At 38.6% G+C, this 25,590-nt stretch overlaps 1 protein-coding gene across 5 annotated transcripts in view; it reads left to right on the forward strand.

Moving 5' to 3' along the window:
* The window catches only part of PLEKHH2 (pleckstrin homology, MyTH4 and FERM domain containing H2), a 112,750-nt gene that overhangs the window by 42,037 nt on the left and 45,123 nt on the right, over positions 1-25,590 (forward strand). For all 5 annotated transcript variants that reach the window (XR_005365815.1, XR_005365816.1, XM_038551157.1 and 2 more), the window contains exons 7-16: positions 2,043-2,228; positions 4,917-5,878; positions 9,026-9,101; positions 10,459-10,553; positions 11,175-11,319; positions 13,941-14,077; positions 14,187-14,297; positions 14,463-14,549; positions 16,518-16,676; positions 25,082-25,162. Coding sequence is in view for 3 of the 5 variants with exons in the window: in XM_038551157.1 (XP_038407085.1) it covers positions 2,043-2,228; positions 4,917-5,878; positions 9,026-9,101; positions 10,459-10,553; positions 11,175-11,319; positions 13,941-14,077; positions 14,187-14,297; positions 14,463-14,549; positions 16,518-16,676; positions 25,082-25,162 (2,039 nt within the window). In the remaining 2 variants the exon portion in view is untranslated. The remainder of the gene's footprint in view (positions 1-2,042; positions 2,229-4,916; positions 5,879-9,025; positions 9,102-10,458; positions 10,554-11,174; positions 11,320-13,940; positions 14,078-14,186; positions 14,298-14,462; positions 14,550-16,517; positions 16,677-25,081; positions 25,163-25,590) is intronic.

The following is a 25,590-nucleotide window of genomic DNA, read 5'->3' on the forward strand; positions in this document are numbered from 1 at the left end:
TAGGAGCTATGTGCCCGGAATCATGTAGTTCTTATATCACATACTTCCTCCACCTATATGATGAAAAATTAATATCCACACAGTTGATCTAGAATTCCATACTTACATATGGAATCATTGACATAAATTGAATGTACCTAGTCTACTCTCAAAGGCTGTTATTTTATCTGATATTCTTAGCTTGCAATTCTAGTCTTCATTGGCAGTCTGTTAGGTCTTGTAGACTAAGGGATTATGAATCCTTGGAGCCTAGAGGTAGGCTGGAGAAGAATAGGTACAATTATGTAGATATAATTTAGTACTTTAAAAATGTATATCCATATATATGATTATTAAAATACTGTGGATTAGTTCTGTGAGAGATAACATAAAAATAGTAAAAGATACACCTAAAGGAATATACTGTGTAAAGAGTTTTCTTATGCTCTACTCAGTTATCAGCTGCTATTTAATTTACTCCTTTGGTGTTCTCCCAGAGTTAATTAAAAATTTAATTTGGGGGACACCTGGGTGGCTCAACGGTTGGGTGCCTGCCTTCGCTCAGGTCGTGATCCCGAGATCCAGGATCGAGTCCGACATCGGGCTCCCTATGGGGAGCCTGCTTCTCCCTCTGACTATGTCTCTCCTCTCTCTCTCAGTCTGTGTCTCTCATGAATAAATAAATAAATCTTAAAAAAGAAGAATTTAATTTTGGAGGTAGGGTTTCTTTTTCTCTCTCTTTTTTTTTCTTCAAGATTTTATTTATCTATCTGAGAGAGAGTGAAAGAGCACAAGCGGGAGGGAGGAGCAAGGTCCCACTGAGCAGGGAGCCCAATGTGGGGCTCAACCCCAGGACCCTGAGATTATGACCTGAGCCAAAGGCAGGCGCTTAACTGATTGAGTCACCCAGGTGCCCCTGGGAAACCTTTCTTACTATCTCTATGCTTTTACAGATTTTATTTATTTATTTTAGACCGAGAAAGAGAGAGCTGGGGGAATGGGTAAGGGGTAGGCACAGGGAGAGGGGAGAGCATCTTTTTTTTTTTTTTTTTTTTTTAAGATTTTATTTCTTTATTCATGAGAACCACAGAGAGGCAGAGACAGAGGCAGAGGGATAAGCAGACTCCATGCAGGGAGCCTGATGTGGGACTGGATCCTGAGACCTTGGGATCACGCCCCAAGCCAAAGGCAGATGCTCAACCGCTGAGCCATCCAGGCGTTCTGAGAGGAGAGCATCTTAAGAAGACTCCTTAAGTCTGCCCAATGTGGGCTTGATTCCAGGACTCTGAGATCATGACCTGAGCCAAAATAAGAGTTAGACACTTAACCAATTGCACCACCCAGGCGCCCCCTCCATAGTTTTAATCTTGCAAGCAGGTATGTTACAACTCTTTCAAGATTGGTTAAACCCAGGATTAATCATTACTCAAGCTATCTAAATTCTCTATCTAGAAGCTGTCCCCTCCCCTTTTTTTCTCTAAAGAAGTGATGAAGGCCCTCCATATTGTGGTCATCCATAGATCAAGCACCTCCATTGGCTGTTATGGGAGAAGCAAACTGAAAAGTAAGATAGCAAAAGTTAGTACAGTGATCACGTGATATTTTCCCCAGTGATGATATAATTTCCTTTGGTTGTCTTGGCAATCAGGACCTCAGTCCCTCTTCTCTCACCATTAGCAGCATTGCTGCTCAATCAAATTTTGCCAGTTCTTGACTGATATTTACCAGTATATGATTTTGCAAGAAGCTATAATCCTCTACTTGTCTACAATCTGTTTTTTTGTTTGTGGTTTTGTTTTTGTTTAAGAACTACTTTTAAAGGGATTAGATATTCTCTCTACAGTTAAAAAATACTTAGAACATTCAAAATATATAAACAGATTTAAACATTAGCATGTGATACTAGACATTGAGGGGTCCATGTTACTAGACATCAATAAAGATAAACTTCATGCTTTTTTCTGTCATAAGCTGTGATTTGTCCAGATTTTTATACACTTTGGTTCTATGTTTAGTAAACTTATAAAAAATTCAGATCTTGGTTTTGATGAATGATGTTACAGAAGTTCAAGGAAAGAAGTCATCCTCTGTCTCCACACCAAAGCTTTCGGAAGGCCAGCGCCTAAGCAGTTTGACCTTTGGATGCTTTTTATCCCGAGCAAGGAGCCCTCCTCAAGTAGTAAAATCTGAGGAAATGAGCAAGATATCATCCAAAGAACCTGAGTTCACGGAGGGAAAAGACATAGAAGGTATTTATGGACTAGAGAAATTTACTTTTACTTTTTTTTTTTAAAGGAAATATCAGGGATCCCTGGGTGGCGCAGCGATTTAGTGCCTGCCTTTGGCCCAGGGCGCGATCCTGGAGACCCGGGATCGAATCCCACGTCGGGCTCCCTGCATGGAGCCTGCTTCTCCCTCTGCCTGTGTCTCTGCCTCTCTCTCTCTCTCTCTGTGACTATCATGAATAAATAAAATCTTTAAAATAAATAAAATAAAAGGAAAAATCATTTACTAAGATTCATCCAAATACTGTTTAATTTTCCTTTTTTTTTCTTAACAATTTGATGTTTATAAAAATATTTTTAAAGAGCAAAATCCAGCCTTTAATTTATATAATTAGTTATCTTGTGTGGTTTTTTTTTTTTTTTTTGAGAGTCTTTGACAAGGAAGCATAGAAGAGACTGATTTTCCCCCCTTGATACTTTTTCCTGCAGTAGATAGCAGCGATATTAAAAATTAAAAAGTTCACCTTTGTACTCACAAGGTACTTGTTTTAGTTGCACATCCCATTAGAATGATGAACTATTATTTACTTAAAATATTTAAAAATTACCTGATATCAAATACAAAGTTAAATATGGCATAGCAAACTTATAAAGAAAAAGAACTCCAGGGGGACAGTTTAGTAAATGCTTTGATTTTTCCCTTTTTGGTTTTGCTTCAGAGAGGAAAATATTAGCATAGATGTTTAAAGTCCTGGACTGGCGTGCAGATTTCTACCCTTCTTTTATTCATAAAGCCCCTTTAAAATTTGCTCTGTTGTACAGTTCCTGACTTTGCCACCTGTAGTGTGACTTTGCCCAATTATTTTAGAAAGGCTTGAATTTGCACCATCTCTGTTTTCAGCTCCTGCTTCCTTCCTCCAAAGGAGAAAAACTATAGCACTAAAAAGCTGGCTCTATGCTTGGTTGTAAAATCCTGAAAACTACATAATGTTGTTCCAATTGGAATTCTCCTTTGCTACTTGCTTTTATGCTGTTAGTTGCAATTTTTTTTTTCCTTTTTCAAGAAGTCATTTTAATTTCTTTTTTTTTTTTAATTTTTTTTTTTATTTATTATTTATGATAGTCACAGAGAGAGAGAGAGAGAGGCAGAGACACAGGCAGAGGGAGAAGCAGGCTCCATGCACCGGGAGCCCGACGTGGGATTCGATCCTGGATCTCCAGGATCGTGCCCTGGGCCAAAGGCAGGCGCCAAACCACTGCGCCACCCAGGGATCCCTCATTTTAATTTCCCTTCCACTTTCTGTCAGTTGAATATAGCTCGGTACAGCTGAGATTGCCTATCCTGAAGCTCTGGCTCCCTTGCAAATTTAACAAATTGCTCGATACCAAATCATAGAGTTTATTTGTTCAGCCTCTATTTCCTTTTTATGAAGGTCATATCTATGTTTTAAAAGTTTCTCTTGTAGTCTTTACAGATCGTACAAATTTTTAGATTGCTGTTTATGAAGCCAGTGGTTCATTCTGTTAATTATATTTAAAAAAATAGGCCATATTGAAAGACTTTTTTTTTTAAAGATTTTATTTATTTATTCATGAAAGACAGAGAGAGAGAGAGGGAGAGACACAGGCAGAGGGAGAAGTAGGCTCCATGCAGGGAGCCCAACGAGGGACTCGATCCCAGGTCTCCAGGATTACGCTCTGGGCTGAAGGCAGGCACTAAACCGCTGAGCCACCGGGCTGCCCGAAAGACATTGTTAAAGAGCATTATTCTTGTTATAAAACACATTCATGGATATGAATTAACCAAAAGTAGAATGAAGAAGGCTTTCCTGTGTTTATGTTTCTTCATGGCTTTGCATATTTCATATATTGAAACTTGGGAACAATGTTTTTTTTTAACTATAGCCTTATATTTATTATGTTTAAATTTTCTTATGATAATTTTGAAATTTAGTTGAAAGAGGGCTGTCATTCTCTTTGCTTTAAAATAGAATTAGTGGGCAGCCCGGGTGGCTCAGTGGTTTAGCGCCGCCTTCAGCCCAGGGCGTGATCCTGGAGACCCGGGATCGAGTCCCACGTTGGGCTCCCTGCATGGAGCCCGCTTCTTCCTCTCCCTGTGTCTCTGCCTCTCTCTCTCTCTCTCTCTCTCTCTCTCTCCTCATCAATAAATAAATAAAATCTTAAAAAAAATAAAATAGAATAGAATTAGTGGTATTCTTTGGTGGCTGCTTTCTTTGATAGAGTTGCCCTGTTTCACATTTTGCTTTTTCATTTTAAACTGTTGTCAGTTTCCTTTTCCCCAACATGTTTCTTTGTTAAAAAAAAAAAAAAGTGTTAGGGCTCATATTTTATATTAAAGCTTACAGTTTTCAAAGTTGGATTTAAAGGGGATCCCTGGGTGGCTCAACGGTTTAGCGCCTGCCTTTGTCCCAGGGCATGAGCCTGGAGTCCCGGGATCGAGTCCTGCATGGAGCCTGCTTCTCCCTCTGCCTGTGTCTCTGCCTCTCTCTCTCTCTCTCTAATGAATAAATGAATAAAAAAATCTTTTAAAAAAAAAAGTTGGGTTTAAACAAGACAGCTAAGAAAGGATAATGTAAATTAACTTTATTTATATGAAAATGGCACTTTTTACAGTGTGGTTTCATAAAGCTTAAATATATAGAAAGCTCACATTATCAAAGGCAACATGCTGATATGATGTTACTTTTCTAGAAATGGAAATTCCAGAAAAGTCGGGCGAGAACCAAATTCAAGAAAACAACCGGGGTCAGAGGACATTGCATCAAACCCCTTGTGTCCCAGAACAGAATCAGAATACAAGAACAAGCTTTGCAACAGATGGTGGCACATCTCAGAATTCTGGGGCTCCAGGAAGTGACTGGAGTTCTGATGAGGAAGATGAGAGCAAAGGAAGATCCAAGTGCAGGTATACGTCTACCCTTTCCAGTCACACATCAGAGGAAGGGGTACAGTGCAGCAGGATGGGCAGCGAAGTGTACCTGACAGCATCTGATGACAGCAGTTCTATATTTGAAGAAGAGACTTTCGGCATTAAGAGACTAGAACACAAGAAGCTGTATTCTTGGCAACAGGAGGCACAGTGGAAAGCTCAGAATTGTCCTCTCATAAAGGGAAATTCTGAATCAAGTAAAAAGGAGCATGATAGTTCGTCGGATGAACTGAATAAAAAATTTCAGTCTCAGAGACTGGATTATTCATCTTCGTCTAGTGAGGCCAACACCCCCAGCCCTATTTTGACTCCAGCTTTGACTCCCAAGCATCCTAACTCACTCCCTGGAAGAGGCACACAGTTAGCATCTTCATCATACCTGCCGCCCCCAAAGTTAAGGATTCCTAATGTTTTCAGTATAAGTGTGGCGCTAGCCAAAAGACACTTAAGTCAACCACAGTTAAGCTCCGATAGGATGTTTGGCACAAATAGAAATGCTATAAGCATGATACGGCCGCTCAGACCCCAGGAAACAGACCTTGACCTGGTTGATGATGACAGTACAGACATTTTAGAGAATATGGACACCAGTTGTGATGATGGATTGTTTTCCTACGACTCCCTGGAATCCCCATGCTCCGATGACCAGGAAACCTGCGACGTGGCCAAGAAGCCGGCGTGCAGCAAACCGCCTACCCCGCCGCTGCACCGGTTTCCCTCTTGGGTAAATGATACTGCTGTGTGCGACCCTCGCACGCTGCTTTTTAACTAATGTCCACTTTCAGGTTTTACTTTACTTCTTTTCAGACCCAGATTGTTCTGAAAAGTCTCAGTTTTCAGAATACCATTTCCCCTTCTCTTTTGCCACTGAGTTCTGAGTCAGTTGAGAATAAGAGAAGGTGAAGATGGGTGGGAGATGAATATATTATCTTTATAAACTCAGAAAACTGATTTTAGAGAATTGCTGGGCAGATGACCTTTCCAATACTGAACTCAAAATTCTCTAGATTTATAAACCAGTCTCAGAGGCTTCTTGAGGAGAGGCCTGCCCGTCCAAAATAGCTCACAGCCCAGAGAAAGAACAAATGGGGTTTCCTACATGCCTTTACTTTTCAAGAGAAAAGAGAGAGGAAGGTGCCTGTCTGGTTTCTCCTTCTAAGCCTACTTATCACAGTAAACCTTTCTTCTTCCTTGGAAGGAGAAATGAATGGTTGGAGAGGGATCTGGAGTGGAAGGAAACACCAAGGGTGTGGAAGAAGGGTGTCTCCTACTTGTGTAACACTTTGGGCAAATTTGGAGCCAGGATACTTAACTCTTATTTGTCATCAGTTTTTGAACTTAATTAATCATTTACTTGATTGATTTAAGAGAAATTTAATTTTACTCTTCATGAGCTTATAAATCCATTGCTTTAACCAAAGGCATCGTCCTATGTATCTAGAATACATTGAAATTTCTTCCATTGAAACATTGACCATTAGGCATCTGGGTGGCTCAGTCAGTTAAGCATCTACCTTCAGTTCAGGTCATGATCCCGGGGTCCTGGGATCTTTCTGTGTTGGGCTTCTTTCTCAGCAAGGAATCTGCTTGTCCCTCTGCCTCTCCCCACTGTTCATGCACGCGTGTACGCTCACCCTCTCTCTCAAATAAAATATATAAACAAAAATCTTAAAAACAAGAGAAACACTGATCATTAATACAATTGTTAAACCCATCAATTGTGTGATTCTTTATAGGAATATGTACATCACTAGATTAAAAAGCTATTCTTATATTTGAAACAAACTGAAATTATCTGTCTTGTAAGTTTAACTTTTCCTTCAGGGGATCCCTGGGTGGCGCAGCGGTTTGGTGCCTGCCTTTGGCCCAGGGCGCAATCCTGGAGACCTGGGATCGAATCCCATGTCGGGCTCCCGGTGCATGGAGTCTGCTTCTCCCTCTGCCTGTGTCTCTGCCTCTCTCTCTCTCTCTGTGTGACTATCATAAATAAATAAAAAAAATTAAAAAAAAAAAAAAGAGAGAGAGAAAAAAAAAACTTTTCCTTCACATAGAGATATATAGTTTAACCTTTGGCCTCCAGAGAAGCATCTGGGTTGCAGGATTTTTTGGGTTCGGGGGTCATGTTCTGTTATTATTTTTTATTTAATGACCCATGTGATTATAAGCAAATTAAGGCAACCATGTTTTCCTACTGCAAATTCAGACCTTGAGATGTATCTGCTCTTTCTTACTTTTGAAAGAACATTTCATTGCAGTGTCTGCATGAAACTGTCTGCAGTTCATTATTAAATTCTGGGTAGCACAAAAAAGTAGACATTATTGGCATGTGAATCTCTGGAATTTCAATTATGTTATCCTTTAGGCAGTGAGGATTCAAAATTTTTGCTTTTATTATGTTGAGATTTTCAGAGATTTAGGTTAGGCTTTTCAAGTTCGCTTTGTTTGGCACACCACTTTCCTACTCTGTTGCCTTTCTGTCCTCAATGTGTCTTCTGAAGCTATTCAATCTTGAAAAAGTAGTATTGCTTTTCAAAAGCCTTCTAGCAGACTGGCCAAGTTTGAGGTTTTATTTCGGTGTTTGTTAGGTATTTTCAGGTTTCAAGGAAAAGAGATGTATTCCAGTTACCTCAACTTATGAGAGTTTATCTTAAGGATTTTTAAGGGTTTATTTGAAGGCATAGCCCATCCTTACTGAACTGGACTATCACTCAAAATACAATAGTCACTGTAGTGGGGAAAACACGTGATGTTTCAGCAGCACTTACTGCTTAGAAGCAGGTGACACCCACGGCCCCGGGTCCAGTAGTGGCTTAGCTTGACCTCTCCTGCCTGCAGTGACTCTGCTTGTCTCATTCCTAACAGCCCCTCTGTCATGCTTCCAGCTGCCTCTCATCTCCTGCTTTCATACACTTTCTATTCCGTATCTCACAATCACGTTCTCAAAGAAACCACATCTGATTCATTCACTCAGCCACTCTCCAAATTAAAGTGTCTCAGATAGCTAGAGACCTCATGCCCGTTACCTAGCAGGACACTGGCTGGCATAGTCCTGAAGAGGACTGTGATCGGCACCTGCTATGCTCTGGTCCAGGCAACTGTGTCCAGCTTATATGCAGCGCAGAATTAACGACATGCTGATGATGTGTTAAGAACAACCTGGAATCCCTTTTGTTACAGAGGGCAGGGCTAATAACCTTTCCAGCACCACTTTCGGAGAGTTCTCTCGAAGAAGAGAAAGCAAAATAACCTGTTTTTGGAATAAGACAATATTATAAATTCCATTGCCATTCTCAAATGCACTTTCTATTTGGCCTCGGGTGTTCCTTCTACTTCATTGAAATGTACATTGAGCTAAGGAGATGATAGCACTTAATGCTGCTCTGTGATTTCTGACTTCTAGATTTTTCTCCTTTCTTTCACCATATTCTAGAATAGTAGGATATTAAAGGTAATATTTTATGTGTAGTCAATGATTATGAATGGTTTCTAACCTCATATTACAACCATTCAAGGTTTTCTGTTTTTTTTTTTTCTTTAACCATGTTCTAAAATGTTAGAATACTAAATGTGGTGTTTATGTGTAGTCAATGATTATGAATAAGTTCTCTCTTACTTTTTTCCTATTTCTTCAAAATAATTTAAAATGCCAAACAAAAACTTGGAAACAAAGATAAATAATGGAATGACTAATAGATGGAAAATGTCTGCAGTGCTGTTCATGGTGGCATATTTGAGTTGGCACTGATGACAGTTTTATAATAATGCTCTGCTCTAGTGTATATTAAATGAAGAACAAATGAAAAACATGTGTACTGAAAGTAATCATTTCTTTGCTTTTAAATATCCAGTTTAAATCTCTCTTTTATATTAGGAGAGCAGAATTTATGCTGTAGCCAAATCAGGTATTCGAATGTCTGAGGCCTTCAATATGGAGAATGTTAATAAAAGTAAGTGATTTTGCATGCTACCATGTGGATGAACGTTGAAGACATAATGCTAAAGGAAATAAGCCAGTCATGAAAAGATAAATACTGTATGATTCCACTTCTATGAGGGATCTAAAGTTCATAGAAAATTCATAGAAACAGAAAGTGGAAGGGTGGTGAGTAGGGCCTGGGTGGCAGTGGTGTGGAGGGGGTATTGCTTAATAATGGGTATAGAGTGTCAGATTTGCAAGATAAAAACAATCTGGAGACCTGATTTACAAGTGCGCATATAATTAACACTAACTGAACTATGCACTAGAAATGGTTAAGGTGGTAAATCTTATGTGTTTCTTACATATGTTTTTCTTATATTCCAAAAAATGTTTTAAAAAATTATTGATTTTGTATTGCCATTTCACTAGCCAGCAACTTCCTAAACATCTAGTCATAGAATATGTAAAACTTTTAGAATATGTAAAACATAGAATTATGTAAAACTTTTAGAAAATAATTTCGAAGGTTGCTGATTTACATTTTAAAGTTGAAATTCATTGTTACCCAACATAGGGGCACATCTGTGTTGAACTCTGATGTAGAAAGTGCCTTTTTTTGTTTTTGCCTAAAAGAAGATAAAAGAAATTGTGGAGTTTCAGCTGTTTAAAACTGCAGTAATATCCATCTCTGTGTCCTTTTTCCAGCGTTTAAAACACATTCCTTCTTTCTTTCTTCAAAAAAGTTTTAAAGAAGGAATGCATTCCCATTATAAAAAGTAAAACCAAATAACAGAGAACTGTCTGGAATAAAAAGATAAATTTTCCTATAGTTCCTTCTCCTAGCCCCCTTCCTATCCAACACTAATCCAAATCTTAGAGGCAAACGTTGATGTTCTGTTTCTTCTCAGCAACCTTCTATTCTAGCCATTCAGGAAATTATACTCTAAGCTTACAACATGAGGTTCGCCTGATAAAGTCTCAAGCATGCCAGTATTTTAGCACCACACCATGTCACTAATAGGGCTACGAATAATCAGAGAGTATCTTCAAAGGGTACTGGTCACTGAATCAACAGGTGTTTGTGCTATTTCTGTCCAGCCTGAGCTGGAGAGAGGTGCCTGCCAAAGAAAGAAATAAAAGCTATGATCCTTACTTGCAAAGAGCTTACAGTCTAGTTGGGGAAGTAGCACATGTGAGGAAATAATGAGCCATGGAAGACAGAGTAGCGTTCTTAAAGCAGACAATATGAGAACAGTCATGTGTGTTAATCCAGCTTCTCTTTAATTGGAAGTTTTGCTAGCTCACATTCATTGGGAATAGACCTAAGTGCTAGAGAGAAGTTTTTTTTGTTTTTTTTTTTTAAGCCACTTTGTTTTCTGTTTCAGATTCTGTTGCTCTGCTCTCCTATACCACATCAGGGCTTTATACCTCTCTGATATACAAGAATATGACAACCCCAGTGTATACAACTTTGAAGGGGGTAAGTCATTATTGTTACTGCTAAACATGTGGCTTTCTTCATGGTGGATCCAGAAAACTGTTTATTCAAGCTCCAGATTCCATTCTTGACATTTTACACAGACTCTTCCTTCATAGGGAGTTTTAGATGTTCACACTAATATATCATAAAAAGAGAAGAAATGGAAAGATCTAGAGAAGATACTTATGCTTCTCAGAGTACTAGAAGTCTACTACTAGTCTAATACTAAACTAGAAGTTTGTTATACCCCATGTGATTTTTCCACCCCCTTCTTGGTGGTTAATTGTTTAAAGAAATATCACTATTAATGATGTATAGTGGAGATTCCTAATTTGGAAAGATTTTTCCGTCATTGCCTGAATTCCGCCCTCTTACTTGAAATAATTAAAATAAGCATTGTCAAGTATTAAGGGCCTTATGTTTTCAGGAATCTTTTATATTTGATAAGTGTCTTGCTAATTAGAATCTGGGATTTAACAACATGACTTTGATAATGCCAAAGTATATTCTTACATTCCTTAAAAAAAAATTTTATTCCATGACTTCTGGTAAAACATTTCACATCTAAAAAGAGAGGTGACTTTAGAGATGGACATATATAGGCTGTGTGCTTTTCTTTAGAAGGCAACCCAAATAAGCAGCAGTCCGTTCCTGGATGACTCCTCTGGGTCAGAGGAAGAAGATAGTTCCAGATCTAGCTCCCGGACTTCAGAGTCAGACACACGCAGTCGGAGCGGACCAGGCAGCCCCAGAGCCATGAAACGAGGTGAGGCATACAAGACAACTCCAAATAAGTCAGCATATTTAATAGGAATTTTATTTCCATAGAAGGATTTTTTTAAAAACAAAGTACTTGCTTCGAACCAAAGTGAAAAGAGAATTAGCCAGGACTAAGATGCTTATATTCTGGTCCTAATTCTCTTCTTAATTCTTTCTGTGATTCCACTCAAGCAAGCCACATGATCTTTTTTTTTTTTTTTTTTAACCTTATCTCTTACAGAAGAGAGAGATCACTTTATTATGGGAATAGAGTGAGATAATTGGCCAAAATGATGTTTCTCTTTTACAATTGGTGTGTGGCATTTTGGATAATAATGGAATAGACTTATTTCAGCTAAATTTGTTACTCTAAGTGGCAAAGAAAATACATCTAAAAACTTGATAGTCTGATATTAAGATGAAAACCAACAAAAACTTTACTTTGGGCAGGTCTGTGATTTTTAGTGGATTTTGGAGACATTTTTGGCATAGGTAGAGGTTATAGAGAGACATAATCATACAAAATGACACCTGTATTTTACAAAAGCCTTTAATGCACTGTACTTTTTGGCCTTCAAACCATGTTCCATGGAACCCCCTAGGTAATCCTCAACCCCTCAACTTCAACTGGAGCTGCTCAATTTTCATAGGCTTAGTAATTTGGATTTCCACTGGCCTCTTTTCTGCCTCGGCCCCCCAACAGCCAGAATCCAGTTATATCACACTTTTGCCCAAAACACTGCTAAGACTCTTAATGATTCTCAGGTGTTATGGGACTCATGTCTTTGATCTCTTCTTTCTCCTTCTTTACTCAGCTCTGGCCACACTGACCCTCTTCCTGTTTCAAGGACATACCAGGGATGCTTTTATTTCAGGGCCTTCTACTGATTGTTTCCTCTCTACCCAGTATTCTTCCCCCCAGATGGCACATACACCATGCTTTGCTCAAACACTGCCTTCTCAGGGAGATCCACCCCAAGCACACCATTCAAATCACAATCCCTTCCTCTTCTCCAACTACTAGCTCTTTTAACTCCCTCTAGTCTGCCCTATATTGTATTTTTTCATAGCACTTACTGCCTATTTTTTGTCTACCTCCACTGACTAGAATCTATGTTCCATGAAAGCAGAGGTTTTCCTGTTTTGTGGTCTGCTCTATCCTTAGCACCCAGGAGAGTGCGTAGCACACTGGCTCTGGACCAGGGCGCCTTATATTTGCACTCCACCATTGCTCCTGCTTAGCCATTTGACTTCGAACAAATGTGTGGTTTTTTTTTTTGTTTTTTTTTTTTTAAGATTTTATTTATTTATTCATGAGAGACAGAAAGAGAGGCAGAGACACAGGCAGAGGGAGAAGCAGGCTCCATGCAGGGAGCCCAATTCGGGACTTGATCCCGGGACTCCAGGATCATGCCCTGGGTCAAAGGCGGGCACCAAACTGCTGAGCCACCCACGGATCCCCCAGACAAATGTTTTAATTTAATCTCTGGGCCTTAGTCTCCTTAGAGAATGAAGGCCTTAATCAAGATGATCTCTGAGGTCCCTTACAAATCTAAATTCTTGTTATTCGATGAAAAATAAAGGTATCATTCTTGTCATGACTGTTACTTGTCTTAGTCGAATAAACAAGAATAAAGATATAGTGACATTGCCCTAACAAGTCCCTTAAATGTTAATAAACACTTGAAAAAATTGCCAGATGCTGCAATGAATAATGATGTAAGTTCTTGATTTTTTTTTTAAAGATTTTATTTATTTATTAATGAGAGACACACAGAGAGAGAGGCAGAGATACAGGCAGAGGGAGAAGCAGGCCCCATGCAGGGAGCCTGATGTGGGACTTGATCCCAGATATCTGGGATCACACCCTGGGCTGAAGGCGGCGCTAAACCCCTGAGCCACCTGGGCTGCCCAGTCCTTGATTTTATTATATTGAAAATCTACAATTGTAGTGACCCTGCAAATGTGGCTTGCAACTTGCAAGTCATTTTCTGAAAAAGGCAAGTGAATTATTGTGAAAATGTTCCCTTGAATTTTACTTTGTAGCTGCTGGCAAATCAAATAGTCTGTTTATATCTTTAAGTCTTACTGCTTTTCTTTCACAAAAAGATTTTAGAAATTTACAAACTGGTGTATTTGACGTATGAAAAATACTACTAAAGTTCTGAAGTTGTTTTTGATGTGAATTACTTTAAGAGTGATTACAAAAACTAAGTGGTCTAAAATGAGATTGCACAAATCTTGATAAATTAAAATCAAACATGTGTTTACTTACATATATCAATATGTAAATACACATTTTTAATCCTTAATGAAAGATACATTAGTATTTTTGTGTATGTTTTATATATATTTACATATTGCACAGTTTATGTAAAATTAGCTGTGCTTATAATCATATCAAAGTATTTATTTTCCTGTGACTTCCTTGGAGGTTTGCATGATAATCCTTACCCTTTAGTTCTGTTTTCTGCTCTAAAAGTTCTTTATGGTGAAAGATATGAAAATAAGCCTTCCTAGTAAGGCTTGTGATGTTGGAATAGCTGTATTCCTTAAGAGAACTCACAGCTGGCGTTTGGACTACCTGATTATTAAATGTTGAATTGATTTATTTCTTTATTCATTTAGGTGTATCTCTCTCTTCAGTGGCTTCTGAAAGTGATTATGCCATTCCTCCAGATGCTTACTCCACAGACACGGAGTACTCACAGCCAGAGCAGAAGCTCCCTAAAACTTGTTCATCATCCAGTGATAACGGGAAAAATGTAAACACTGAATCAGATTTTATAAACAAAACAAAACAAAACATTAATGAATCTTGTTAGTTTGAGCCTCTAAAAGGAAACTTAAATTTTAAAATTTTTCTTTAATTAGGAACCACTGGAAAAATCTGGCTATTTATTAAAAATGAGTGGTAAAGTCAAGACTTGGAAGAGGAGATGGTTTGTTCTTAAAGGTGGTGAATTACTTTACTATAAATCTCCGGTGAGTGGGAAGTGCTTGCTCTGTAGAACTGAATTCCTCAAACTGTAAATCAAACTCCTGATTGATTTTCTCCCCTGTAATGCAATTAATTATACAAAGCATTTCTTACTATTACTGTTACAGGTAATCAATCACGTTAACATTTGTCTTCTTCCTTTTCTGCAGAGTGATGTAATTAGAAAACCCCAGGGCCATATTGAACTTAGTGCATCCTGCAGCATTTTAAGAGGAGATAACAAACAAACAGTCCAGGTACTTTTTTAAACCTTTTTTTTTTTTCTTTTTCTTTTTTGTAATGTAAAACTTGGTTCTTAATTATCCAACCTAGCAGAGAAGAGGTTGGATGATTCAGTGTTTCTTTATTCTCTTTGTGTTAAGTGTGATGCCTCAAAAACATGTGAAACCCCAGGCCTTCTCAGTCAAAAATATAAGCTAGATTTGTGTTGAGTGACCACAGTGGGTTTTTTTTTTGCCTTTTATACTTTTCAGTCTTCTTTTTCTAGACTTACTATGCTTAATCTCCCAGCTGGTCTCGGCTCTCAAATGTCTAGCTATTTTAGGGAAGGTTTATCTGAGAAATGAATTCCCAATAAGATATTATTTGATGTACTACTAAATTCAGGAGAGTTTGCATTTTAATATAGAACCTGAAAATGGCATTTCTTCTATGAGCTTCAGCTGCTACAGCACCTAAGTGGAAAGATACTGGTGAGGAAGAGGCTGCCTTACTTATCAAGTCACACCCTAGACATAGCTGCTGGCTATTAACCCACAAAATAAGGCTAATCTTGCTTGAAACCTGTTAAATTTAAAACACACACCTGGTATCCCTGGGTGGCTCAGCAGTTTAGTGCCTGCCTTCGGCCCAAGCTGTGATCCTGGAGTCCCAGGATCGAGTTCCACATCGGGCTCCCTGCATGGAGCCTTCCTCTCCCTCTGCCTGTGTCTCTGCCTCTCTCTCTCTCTGTATCTTTCATGAATGAATGAATAAAATCTTTAAAAAATAAATACATAAATAAATAAAACACACACCTTTGAGATCATTTGGTATATGCGATTTAAATTCAGACACTTCATTTTTGAAATGCCTTTAATAATTATTATTTTCTTATCTTGCTCCTTTGGAGAGCGGAATAAAGCTCATTATCAGTGTTTTCAGGAGATAATACCTGAGAACTGCCCAAGAATGTAAAAGGGAGAATCAGGGAAAGTTTCATTTTGAATCATGGCAGATAAGAATCATCTATAATTGGGGCGCCTAGGTGGCACAGTTGGCTAAGTGGCCAACTCTTGGTTTCGGCTCAGGTCCTGATCTCAGGATCCTGGGATTGAGTTCCGTGTCAGGCTGTGAGGTCAGGGTGGAGTCTGCTTAAGATTCTCTTTTCTGGGCAGCCCCAGTGGCTCAGCGGTTTAGTGCTGCCTTCAGCCCAGGGCATGATCCTGGAGACCCGAGATCGAGTCCCATGTCAGGCTCCCCGCATGGAGCCTACTTCTCCCTCTGTCTGTGTCTCTGCCTCTCTCTCTCTCTCGTGTCTCTCATGAATAAATAAAATCTTAAAAAAAAATTCTGTTTTCCCCGTCTCTCCCCCTCCATGTGCTACCTCTCTCTCTCCCACCCTCTCTCTAAAATAAGTAAATAAAATCTTTTTAAAAAAGAATCATCTATAGGCTGAAATATTTGGAAATTTTGAAATGAAAAATTGTGAGTTCAGTTATGAACTGATCATGTTAGTGGTAAGAATTTCTCTTCTTCTAAGCAAGGTCTTCTTATTTTATTTATAATTGATTTCTTCATTTCTATAACAAATAACTCCTCTTTATTTGCTGAAAATATATGACTTTATTACAGTCTCCAATGCTGCTCACTTCAACAGCCAGGAGCCTGTGGCACATCTAAAGGAGAAAAAGAAAATGTAAATGAGATAAAACGAGAGTAAATGAGATAAAAAATCATGACTCAAAAGCTTAATACTCTGAAAATTTTTAAAGTAAACTAAAACAAAAAAAATTATTTCAACATAAAGTTAATTATTATAATTCTCACAAAGTGGTTAAGCTACTTTAAATTATTTATGGAGTCACTTATTTAGCTCCTAGGATTCAAGGTATGGCATGTTTGTTTCTATGTTAATCAATGATGTTTTTAGGATAGACAGGGAAATGCTATTAATCCTAAATCTTCAGAGTTTCCTTTCCTCTCTCTTTCTCATCCCATTCTAGTTGACCACTGAAAAACACACATACTATCTGACTGCAGATTCTCCCAACATATTGGAAGAATGGATTAAAGTGTTACAGAATGTTCTCCGAGTACAAGCTGCCAACCCGCTTTTTCTGCAGCCTGAGGGCAAACCAACGGTGAAGGGATTGCTCACCAAGGTAGGAACTTTATGTGTGTAACAGTGTCCTAGGCAATTGAGGAATTAGCCCCACTGATCATAAGTGGGGTCAGAGAGTATGTATATTGAATATTTATATTATCTTGGGTGGAGAAGGAAGTTTCACTTAGTATACCAAATGTTCTTACTATCAAAAATTCCCTAACCAGAATTTTTAAAAGATAGGTGAAAAGCTTGGGCAAGTATTTATAACATGTGAAAAACAAGCTTTTCCTAATCAGTAAGTAAAGGGTAAATATCACTGCAGGGAAAAGGATCAAAAGACACAATGGGCAAGAAGTAGAGTTGGTAGACATAAAAAACACAAATGATATTTTCAAAAATCTGGTCAAGTTGTTCCTGGGTAGCTCAGTTGGTTAGGTGTCTAACTGCTGATTTTAGCTCAGATCTTGATCTCAGAGTCATGAATTCAAGCCCCACATTGAGCTCCATGCTGGGCATGGAGCCTACTTAAAAAAAAACATCTGGTCAAAGAGAGGCTATTTTTAAAAATTATGAAACACAGCATGGACACAAATTAAGAAATCTGCTAGTGAGCATATTACTTTAGAGACAATTTGGGAAAAAAAAAAAAAAGAAGACGACGATGGCAATTTGGCAGTGTCTTGACCAAAGTGTTAGTTCAGTGAATGCTTTTGAATGGAGAAATGAATGAATATTAAATGTTTAAAAACAACAATCTCGGGATCCCTGGGTGGCGCAGTGGTTTGGCGCCTGCCTTTGGCCCAGGGCGCGATCCTGGAGACCCGGGATCGAATCCCACATCGGGCTCCCGGTGCATGGAGCCTGCTTCTCCCTCTGCCTATATCTCTGCTTCTCTCTCTCTCTGTGTGACTATCATAAATTAAAAAAAAAAAAAAAAAAAAAAACAACAATCTCAGTCCAAAAAATTTATAATTAGGAATTAGTCTTAGTTTGCAAAGATTTAAGTGTAAGAACGTCCATCACATCATTATTTGTTTTTTTTTCCTATTTTAAAAAAATGATGTATAATTAACATACATTAAAATGCAGATCATGGGACACCTGGGTGACTCAGTTGGTAAAGCGTCCAGCTCTTGATCTCAGCTCAGGTCTTGATCTCAGAGTAATGAGTTCAAACCCCGTGTTGGGCTCCACATTGGGCATGGAGTCCACTTAAAAAAAATAAATAAAATTCATATTTTAAGTGTAGAGTTTGATGAGTTTTAACAAATATTTACTGTCACTCTATCATGATATAGAACATTTTAATTGCCTCAGAAAGATTACTTGCATGGCACAGTTTATAATAAAGAAAAATTGGCCCCAACTTAAATGTAGAGTAGGGGATAGGTTTTTTTTTTTGTTGTTGTTGTTATTGTTTAAGTTTTTATTTATTAGAGAGAAAGAGAGAGAGAGAGAGCACAAGCTGGGGGGGGGGGCAGGAGGAACAGAGGCAGAGGGAGCAGTCTCCCTACTGAGCAGGGAGCCCAGTGAGATGCTCAATCCCAGGACCCCAAGATCATGACCTGAGTCGAAGGCAGAGCCAAAGGCAGAACCAATTGAGCCACCCAGGTACCCTGAATAGGGGATAGTTTAAACAAGTGCATATAATCAGATAATACTTTACTATGCAGCCATTTTAAATATTGTAAAAGAATATTTAGTGCTATAGAAATATGTTATGATGTATTGTTAGTTGATAAAATAGATATTAGTATTATGTTATCCTATTTTGTTATATACATCTATAGAAAAATGTCTGAATATGAAATATACCAAGATATAACTCTGATTTTATTCTTGTTTCATTCTGTTTTCTCACTTTTTTAGAATGAGGAAGAATTGATTTATGCTGAGATAAATATTATTTTTAAATTAAAAAAATCCTAATGGTCATTTTAAGAAAAAAAACAATAAAATATTCACATATAAAGTATCATACACAAAAATAACCTCTAAATAATCACTCATCATTCAAGTGCTTTGTTTATGTAAGAAGTTAAAAACTTAGATTTAGAAGAGCTATGTCACCATGTAATTTATACTTAGCATTAATGTGGGAACATAGATGGGTGCTACTCAGTCATATTTACAGATTGACCAGCTACACCAAAATTAAGAGAAAAAATTCACCAATATATTCAAAAAGAATCGTGCTATTTTCTTCCAAAATGTTACATTTTTGTGAAAATGTTTTTTCTGTTACCAATGACTTAGAATCTCACTGGTATTATGCAAATATATATTTTCCAGTGAACACAGTGCCACTTTAAATCATAGTCTTGCTATAATTCATAATAACTAGTTGTCCTCCTATTTCAAGGACAATGTTTATCAAACCCTTAGACTTTAATATGATCCTGTGGCTAAGGGTTTGTTGCTTCTCCCACAATTTGTTTGTTTGACTGTTTTTCATCCACATAGCAATGTCAGTTCTTGCATGTTACATTTATGCTATTCCCTGCCTCCCATCTCACAATTGCATTTTAAATGAGAATAAGTAGGTATCATTATCAGATGACTAAACCTTTTGGGGTTATAGACAGGATGCTTATTAGGTTTGCTTCCTACCATTTTTCATGTCCACCCCCATATTTTCACCCTCACAGCCTTATAAGAGAAAAACGTCCCTCACTTATTCTGAGTGACTTGTTCTGAGCTCTCATTCAGGCTACAATTTAAGATACTGTAGAACAACAGCACTTGAATACTTTGGAGGGGAGGAGGTTTTTTCAAGTTGTCACATTGTTATTAAGTACAGAAATATGTAGGTAGATATTAAGAACTTGACTAATTTGATTCCGGATATTCAGTCTTGCAACTTTTATTTTAATGCTTAAGAAAGAACATTTTCTCTACAAAAAAAGTCATTTGTTTAAAAAAACAAAAATTTATTGAGCAGTTACCACATGCCAGGCAACGGGCTGAATATTGAGATGAGGAGGCCACTGCCCCATCCCTCAGAGAACCTCATAATCTGTTGGGAAAGAAAGGGAAATAGCATATTATAATGATATGTACCAAGTGCAATTATGAGATGCATGGTAAGGTCACAGAGAAATCTAATTTAGGCTGTGGGATCAGGAGAACTTCTGAGAGAAGATTCATTTGGGCTGAGTCTTTAGGGAGGAGGAGTAGTTATACCAAATGGCAATGGGCAGGGAAGGTTTCTCAGGCTAGGAGCCAGGGAGAACAGAGGCAGGGTATTTCAAAACACTGACACTTAACAGTGAAAACAAGTCCTTTGGAGAGCAGGCTGGAGGAGCCTGATCATGGAGCGCTTTTTCTGCCTTGTTAAGAACTTTTTCATCCTGAAGGTGATGTGGAACCCTTCAGCTCTCTAACAAGGGCAGGGAGGCATATTCATGTTGTTAACAGATCACTCTGCTGAGAGGAAGGTGGCTTTGCTGGAGGCAGGCTGGACATTCTAAGAACAATTTTCAGAAGTGGCTCTTATGAAGAGGATGAGACTGAATTGTTCATAGGGCAAGAGAGGAGAGGGTGAAGTTAAGTAATGGTAGGAGGTAAAATCTTCAGTTAGATTGATTGAATTTGGGGTTAGGAAGTGGGAAAGACAAGATCGATTGGGTGAAAGATGGTGCCACATAGGAGAGCTCAGGGTGGGGCACCTGGGTGGCTCAGTCACTTAGGTTAAGTGTCCGACTCTTGATTTCAGCTCAGGTCTTGATCTCAGGATCACAAGTTCGAGCCCTGCGTTGGGCTCCATGCTGGGTGTGGAGCCTACTTTAAAATGAATGAATGAATGAATGAATGAATGAATGAATAGAGAGCTCAGGGAGGAGGAGAAATTTTAGGATGATTCAAAGGCTATTTTGGACCCTGCCAATTTTTAGAGCTTTGAGGCTACCTGAGTTAAGGATTAACAAGTCCAGCAGAAGGTGGCAACACCACACTACATCCAAGGAGGGGGGTTAGGTTGGAGAGAAGGATTTGGGGAATCCTCAGCATGTATGTAGTGGTGGAATTCGTGACAGTGAGAGAAGTCACCCAGGGACATGTGTGTTGTGGAAGAGCAGGGACTGGTGCTGGAACACTGGGTTTTACAAAGCCTAGGAGCACATAGAGGAGATGTGTAAAAAGACTCTGGAAGGTACATCATGCGGGGCGGGGAGTGGAATGTCTGACAAAGAAGGAGTAATCTGCAGTATCAGATGCCTTGGAGCACTCAGCAAGGAAGGCACATTGCAGTATGTTTAAGCATAAAGGGGAGGTGAAGAGGTGCGGTATTTGAGTTATTTGGATTTGGAGGACTGTCCATACAGTCCAGTGCATTAGAAGGAGCTGTAGGGAACATGGTATCAGGAGAAGCATTTTTAGGATGGCAAAGGCATCCCTTGAATTTGCAAACTGAGGGGAAGAAGCCAGGTGAGAGAGGTGAAGTGGGAAATGAAGAACAAGGCTCAGAAGAAGTGAGTGGAAGGGCATGGTGCGTGGGCATGGTGGAAGGGCCGGGCTGGCAGAAAGGCAAAGAAGGATGAATATCTAAGTTTGTGGGGCATTGAGTGATACCGCGTCCGATATCCTCAGTTTTCTTGATGAAGATTACTCCATAAGACAAAGTCACTTAGTGAGAATGAGGGAAAAAACTGAGAATAATCAGAGACATAGGGAAATACTCAAGGGCAGATAGAAAGGTCGATAAGTGTTATCAGGGCCTGCCTGACTTTAGTGATTTGAGTTCATAATTGATTATTTTTCTCTCACATCTTCTGATGCCCAGAAATAGGAACAGAGAATTTACATTGTAGTGATGTGAGGATAGTCATTTTTTCTAACATTTTGTTGTGTAAAATGTCAAATATACGGGAAAGTTGGAGGACTATTTTATAGTGAACACCCATCCTGCCACCACGTAGATTCTACAATTAATCTTTACTTGATTTATATATACCCATCAGGATGATATACATATATATGTCATAGGTGTGTCCCTATATATATAAAAGTATATATATGTATGTGTGTGTATATATATAAAGATTATACATATATATACACATATATATATATAAATGTTTTCTTAATGGGCATTTCAAACATGTGAAAGTAGAACAAAGAATAGAATGTACCCTAATGTATTTATCACTCAATTTTAAGTTATTATCTATGGCTAATGTTATGTCTGAAAACCCCTCATAACCTTCTTTCTCTCTTCCCACACTCCCCACTGGATTACCTAAAAGCAGATGGAGATGAAATTTTATTGAGTGGATATGTTAGAACCAGGATATGTGACACAATCCCAGACTTTGGAGAAAGTTGTTTTGTGACCAAACTCAGTATCCAAGGTTGATAGGGAAGAGAGAGAGGCCAGGAGAGAACTGATAACCTGGAATAAAATGGAAGAACCAGGTGGACTTAAAGTTTGGCATGAGGTCAAAGAATAGGAGTGGTGCAAGTTAGGAGAGAAGGAGGGGGAGAAGGTTGAGATCAGAGGATAGATTGTCAGTTTCAGAAGTGGAGCAGTTTCCAGTGAAGAAAAGTTGAGGGTGTGGTAGAAGGATGGATGGCAAAAATGGAGAGATAATAAAGGTTCTTGGAAATGAAGAGAGCAAGAAACTGTGAGTTAAGGATGTAGCGAGGCAGTGAAGCAGAGGCAAGGGCAAGGGCATGGGTGCAAGTCCTGGCCCTGCCACCTGCCCACACGTCACCTTGACTAGGTTCCTTGCAGGCTCTGTGCCTGACTGTCCTCATCTGTAAAGTGGGGGGTTAGTCATAGTGCCACCCTCACAGAGTGCTGGGAGGATGAAATGAATTATTTAAGCACATAAAGTGCTTTAGCACAGTGCCTGGCACATCATAAACACTCCTAAAATGCTAGCTGTTATTCTCACAAGACTTTCACCTAGATAGGGAAGTCAGCAAGGCTGGGTGGCAGGATTTGTGGTGAAGGCTACAGGCGTGAGAATTTAGGAGCGGAGAGACAAATGTGGGAGACTATTTTTTTGTGATGACAGAGGCTAATGGTTAGGGTATGATATACCATGCCTTCAAAGTTTCAGACAGAACTGATAGGCAGGACCTTTGTTAGAGATTCAAGGTAAAAAAGGATTCTTTCAGTTATTTCATTCGCCAAAGCCCTGGAGTTTGAGGTCACCTTTAAATTTTTATGAGGATTCTTCTAGCATAATTTGGTTTATTATAAATTTTTCAGAATAACTCAGAGTTTTAAGAAATCCTAACACAGTCAGATGTATATGTAAAGATAGATTGTTTTTTTAAAACAACTTTTACAGTGAACTGGCAAAGGTCGTTGTTAGCTTGTAGTTCTTCAAAGGTACACATTGTTCTGTTTTAAAGACAAATCATTTCAAAAGTATGCTCTCTACAGCCAGATGTATTATACTACAGTTTTGATGAGAGGCCCTTCTAGATTTTGTTTAAAAGAAGAAGAAAGAAAAAAAAAAGAAACCTGGGTGATGCAAACTGTTTAAAACTTCCAGGATATTTGTCTGTAAATATATGTTTCTAAATTTAATTAAACTGAAGCATGTCTTGTCACATGAGACATTTTTTGTTTCTGCTCAAGCCGGATTCTAAATCCATTAAACTGTCAGATGGTGGTGTTTGCTTAAACCCCAGCTTTGAAAGTCCAAAGGCTGGCTGCTTGAGTGGGTTTAAATGACACATGTTTTATTTCTCCTTATTCATATAGTGAGGAAGGAAACATTTATTGAGTAGCTACTATTATCTCTTATTTACAGGTTCTTGGTTCTTGGTCATCACAGCAGCCCAATAAGGTATTACAGTAACACCACATTATGGACAAAAAGGCTGAGAGGTTAAGTCAGTCACCTGAGGACCTCCATCTAGCAGGAGGCAGAACTGGAATTTAAGTGATGGTCCCTTTGACCTCAAAAAACCAAGCCTTTTCTTCTGTGGTGACTTGCCTCCTGTAAAATCTGTTGTGGCAGTTGTTTGCTTCCTCCCCAGTGTATTACTATCAGAACAGTTCATTTCAATGTAAGTCATTCCAAGGGCCCTGCAAAACATGTATGCCTCCCCCACCCCCATGTCCCTTCCCCAGTGACCTCTCCCCTCTGTCCTCACTGCTCAGTCTCAGACACACCATCTCTGGGCCTTAACTCTCACCCCTTTGTCCAGAGTGTTCTTCCCTCAGATGACTGCATGGCTTGTCCACCTCCTTCAGGGCTAGACTCAATATCAGTGAGGCCTTCTTGAGCTCTTTCTCTTAAACTGTAAAGCACACCCCCTCCCCTTTCCCCAAGCACTTACTTCTCTTCTGCATTAGTTTTCTCTGTAATACCTATCACCATGAGCAAGCATGACAACAGAATGTCAGGCTCTAGTTTTACTAGCCAATGTCTTAGGTTTCTAGGAGGTGGGCCTCTCCAGATTGAAGCCCACTCTGTCGCAGGAGAGGATCTAGCTTCAAGGCTTAGTGGGGCTGCCAGGGAACGATAGGGGAAATTCAACCTGGCATGCCACATTCTAGGTCTGGAGCATTGGGGCTTGTTGTAAACCTTACCCACTGGCAAGAATGGAGTTTTTGGTATTTTTCTAGTCTTGACAGTGTGGCTGGGATTGTCTGGCAAAGATCTTCAATGCCTGTACCTGGGCAGGACTGGGGCAAGGAGGAACTCACAGTAAGGATCTTCATAAAGCCACCAAAGAATGAAAAACCTACAATATTCAGTAAACATTTTGATTAAATGTCTTCCATGTGAAACATATAAATGTAAATTTTTTGTGTTCTTCATGCTAGTATATAGCCTACTGCTGGTTTCATTGTCTGTCTTCCCCACAAAGTCGTGAGCTCCTTGTGGGAGGAGCCTGTGTCTTGTTCATATCCCTCTTCTCAGATCCTAGAGCAATCTCTGACTATTCATAGTCAAGAGCTAGATTCAAATTCTTTCCCACTTGCTTAGCATCATTCCTGACATATAGGCAGTTTATTCAGTATAGAATTAGAAATTTTAATATTATTTTACTATTTTGTATGAATCCCTCTGGAGAAGGCATCAGATATTTTGAATGCATAAATCTTTAATATCTGTGAAAGCAGGAGAATTTTTTAGGTTTTAATCTTCTCATTTCTAACATTATTGAGGAGTTACCAGAGGCACAAGGTTATTGAAAATCTATGAAATATGGAAACTATGAAATACACTTATTTGTAGAATAGGCATCTTTTTTTTTATCCGTCTTTGAATCCTCAGCTCTCTCTAGGCATAGTCTTTGACATTCACCAAACATTTAGTGAAACATGCCATTTTACTGCTATAACAGGTAAATCTTAAACCACATTTGGACAATGTAGGTTGGAATATCACTTATACCTTAGCAAGCTAGATACATACAGAGTTTCAGGTGGGGTGTATTTGCTATATTTCAAGGTGTTCTGAGCTACATTTGTAATTCTTTGAAATATGATTTCAGGTAAAGCATGGTTACTCCAAGAGAGTCTGGTGTACACTTATAGGAAAGACATTATATTATTTTCGTAGTCAAGAAGATAAGGTATGTATGTATTTTTAATAAGCTAATTAGAAATATTTTGTTTGTTGTGGCTTAAAGTTTTCTCTTTCACTCTTCCACTACTAATTAAAACTTTTGAATTTTTGATAAGGTTGAAATCTTGCATAAAATTTATTACTGAGGTAATCATATACTTCTAGGAGTCTTGATTCTTAATCAGAAGTCTTAGAAGCTTTTAAGTAATTCATCTTTGTCTTAAAAAAGAAAAGTCTTCCCTACTCCCAACTGTCAACTTCTCATATTTGTCCAGGTTCTGATACACTAGGTGAGGTTGAATGAAGGGAACAGCAAGATAGGAAAGAAAAATCTTGGGAGGGAAAAGAATCCAGTCCTGTCTCAGACCCTCAAATCCCTAGATACCACTTGTCTATCCCCTGATCTATCACCTTCTACCTATTTATATCCTTATA

The sequence above is a fragment of the Canis lupus genome, chromosome 10 (genome assembly GCF_011100685.1).
Source record: "Canis lupus familiaris isolate Mischka breed German Shepherd chromosome 10, alternate assembly UU_Cfam_GSD_1.0, whole genome shotgun sequence".
Lineage (NCBI taxonomy): Eukaryota > Metazoa > Chordata > Mammalia > Carnivora > Canidae > Canis > Canis lupus.